This window comes from Mus pahari, chromosome 3 (genome assembly GCF_900095145.1).
Source record: "Mus pahari chromosome 3, PAHARI_EIJ_v1.1, whole genome shotgun sequence".
Lineage (NCBI taxonomy): Eukaryota > Metazoa > Chordata > Mammalia > Rodentia > Muridae > Mus > Mus pahari.
Genome location: NC_034592.1, coordinates 138,376,649 through 138,380,079, shown reverse-complemented (window position 1 = coordinate 138,380,079; position 3,431 = coordinate 138,376,649). Strand labels below are relative to the sequence as shown.

Sequence of the window (3,431 nt, the reverse complement as noted above, 5' to 3'; positions counted from 1 at the left end):
CTTTCTTCTGTCTTCTCAGGAGAGATGGGCATATCCTATTCTGTCAAATTTTTCTGTGATTCATCATTTTGTCTGACACTCAACTAGATGGCACTTTTCAAACACGGGTACTTCCTTTTATAAACTACCTTTAGCTTCATAATTTGGGATTAAAGGTAAATACTATGGGCATGTCTGTATTCCAGCCAGAGGGATTAAAGGTGTGTGCAAAGGGCTGAACCACACAATTAGAAACAGGTTTTTTTGTTGTTGTTGTTCAGTAAACAACAATCTCAGGGTTCACAGAGTGATCAAGCATCCTTTGGCAGGTGGCTGCTTAGCATCTGGGTTAGAGCTAGAGGCCTGCCACAATCCAGCCTCTAGCCTTGGTCTCACCCTTTGCTACAACAGACCAGTTCCCATCAGTGTGCTTAGCAGCACTCTCAACTTCCTATCCCCAGAGTCCTTCTGCTCATACTCGGACTGTCTCTAACTCATTAATGTCTTCTTGGCTCTTGTTCTCTTTATAGTGTATATGCATGTGTGGGAAGGTCAGATGGCAGCTTACTCACCTACCTTGTGGGACTGGGAATAGAACTCAGGTTGTCAGCCGGGTGTGGTGGCGCACGCCTGTAATCCCAGCACTTGGGAGGCAGAGACAGTCGAATCTCTGACTTCGAGGCCAGCCTGGTCTACAGAGTGAGTTCCAGGACAGCCAGGGCTACATAGAGAAACCCTGTCTCAAAAAAACCAAAAAAAAAAAAAAAAAAAACAAAAAACAAAAAACCAAAAAACAAAACAAAACAAAACAACAACAACAAAAAAAAACCCAAAACCTCAGGTTGTCAGGCTGGGCAGGAAGTGCCTTTACTTGCTGAGCCATCTCACAAAACTTGTTATGTGGGTCTTATCAGTCACAATTCGGGTTGGCCTGGGCTTTTCTTTGCTCTTTGTTTTCCTTCCTGGATTTTTCAAGACAGGGTTTCTTTGTGTAGTCTTGGCTGTCCTGGAACTCACTCTGTAGACCATGCTGGCCTCGAACTCAGAGACCCTGCCTCTGCCTCCCGAGCGCTGGGACTAAAGGTGTGCACTCAGAGGGGATTATCTAATTCTCCTTCCCAGTTAAAGACAACACGCCATGTAGTATGTTCATGCCACCATGTAAGAATCAGTAAATCTTTCTTAATTTCCTTGATGCCCTGCTTCTGCCCATCTACATAAGCAGAGACAGCAGCCAAGGACTAATGCAAAGGCCTAGTATTTATTGTTGAAGGGAAGGTGAGGGAGACACTGAAGACAAGCAGGCCATGGACACTCCTGTACCTGATACATTCAGGATGCTCCTGCCCAGGACAGAATACTCATGCTGTCAGGTCTTCAGGCTTAGTGTAGATTGTGGTTGCTTCATCCGGAGGGAAGACAACAGATGCTCCATGGTCAGAGCAAGGCACTTCTTGGGTAACAGGTTAGCAAGCAAATGTGATTTTGCCTCATTCCCATGTGTTCTGGGACCTTCTCCAGCCTGGAGGGTTCTCATTTTCTTCCAGGGACTTTCAGCTGGTTAGGGTCTCCCAGGTTGGGTAACAGGTAAATCTTGCCTTTGGCAAACTTGTAGCTGGGTCGGGGGGCTGTGGCCCCTCTGCAGTTATTCGATGTGTGTACCACCCGACTCATCTGTATCCTGCCCTGCCTATGGCCACTACCTGTGGGTATTTTGAGTAGTGTCCAGACTGGGATGTAGCAAGAATGGCCCTGGGGATGTCATACTCTGATTCAGAGACTCATCCAGCTTTCGGGTCTCAGCCTCTAGAACAGTGGCCTCAGGGGCCTGGGCCACGGTGAGGAGGGAGTGAGACAGGCTGTGATGCAGGCCTGCTAGCTCACGGCTGGTCTGCACGGATCGTGCAATGTAGTCTTGCCTCTGCTTTCGCTCCAAGGCCAGCTGGGCTCGCAGTAGCGCTACCTGGTAGATAGGAAAACCAAGGACAGCAGTTGAGGGCTCTGAGGTTGTCCTGGCCCTTCTGCTCTGTGTTCTCGTGGAATCAACCCTGCTACATATATGAATCTCAGAATCAGGCTCTAGGATTGGGAAAAGGGCCCCATGAACTCAAATCTAGGGATTCTCAACACTGCCTCCAGTTATGATGGCTGGTTTAACTGTCAGCTTAACACAATCTAGAATCCCCTGGGAAGCACCAGGGAAGGGTCATCTCTTCTATATAACGAGAGCACTCAGCTCCTGCAGCGGTACCACTCCGTGGCTTTGGGTTCTGGACTGTATAGCACGCGCGCACTCTCTCTGGGCTGCTGACTGGGATGGGACTAGCTGCTTTAAGTGCCTGTAGCCGTGACCTTCCTGCTGTGATGGACTGTGACCTGAAATGATAGCTAATACCCCTTTCTCCTGCACATTGCTTTTGTCAGCATATTTATCAGCGCATACAGGACAACAGGTGACACATAGGGAGCAGCAATAAAACTCATCAATTTTTATAATTTTTTAAAAATTTACTTTTAAAAAGTGTATGGCTGTTTTGCCTGCATGTATATGTGTGCATCATGTGTGCCTGGTGCCCGCAGAGGTCAGAAGAGGGCATGAGATCCCCCGGAACTGGAGTTCGTGGATGGTTGTAATGGGAACTGAACCTTGATCCTCTGCAAGAGCAACAAGTGCTCTTCACCACTGAGCTCTTGCTCCAGTTCATCAAATTTACATGTGATAAAATGCCCAGAATTTTAATTTTAATGATTTTGATGATGGATATGTTGGTGCACAACCATAACCTAATCAAGAGAAAACATTTTAATCACAGTAAAGAGTCCTATCATACCTTTTGGAAGAAAACATTCCAACTTAACTAGAATGGTGTGAGGCCCAGGTATCAGTATTTTCTTCAAAAACTCCTCCCCGGGCTCTAGTATACAGCTAAGGTTGAGAATCACCAACTAAACTTTCAGGTAGACAGTAAAATTAACAGAAACAGGGAAGTGACTGGAGTGTCAGGATTGTACAGAACTAGCCGAGGGAAGAGGCAGCAGACTGCAGATCTGCATGGGTACTAGGAAAAGAAAGGGCTTCTCTTGCCTCAGGCTGAGTCAGGATTGCTTCATATAAACTTAACAAAATTAAAACCAACAGGCAAAGTGGGAGAGCCAGCCCTGATAGTAATAACTGTTGACTTCTGAGAGAGGCTCACAAGTCAAATTCTATGCTCCTCAAGGCTCCTTGCAGAGGTGGAGTGGAAAGAGGCGGGGAGAAAGGTGTGTGGAAAGAAGAGTGTAGTAGCTTTGGGTAAGACACTTTAGGTAAGGCAGGGGGCACTGATGTTGTTTCCCTGAGTGTGGGAGCTTTGGGTTAGACACTTTAGGTAAGGCAGGGGGCACTAATGTTGTTTCCCTGAGTGTGGGAGCTTTGGGTAAGACACTTTAGGTAAGGCAGGGGGCACTGATGT

The 3,431-nt window shown here is 47.0% G+C and overlaps 1 protein-coding gene across 3 annotated transcripts in view; it reads right to left on the bottom strand.

The window, feature by feature from the left end:
* Positions 1–1,239: 1,239 nt before the first annotated feature.
* Cep250 (centrosomal protein 250) overlaps positions 1,240–3,431 on the bottom strand; it is a 45,877-nt gene continuing 43,685 nt past the window's right edge. For all 3 annotated transcript variants that reach the window (XM_029536301.1, XM_029536300.1, XM_029536302.1), the window contains exon 33: positions 1,240–1,942. In XM_029536301.1, the coding sequence (XP_029392161.1) occupies positions 1,679–1,942 (264 nt within the window). In that variant the 3' untranslated portion in view covers positions 1,240–1,678. The remainder of the gene's footprint in view (positions 1,943–3,431) is intronic.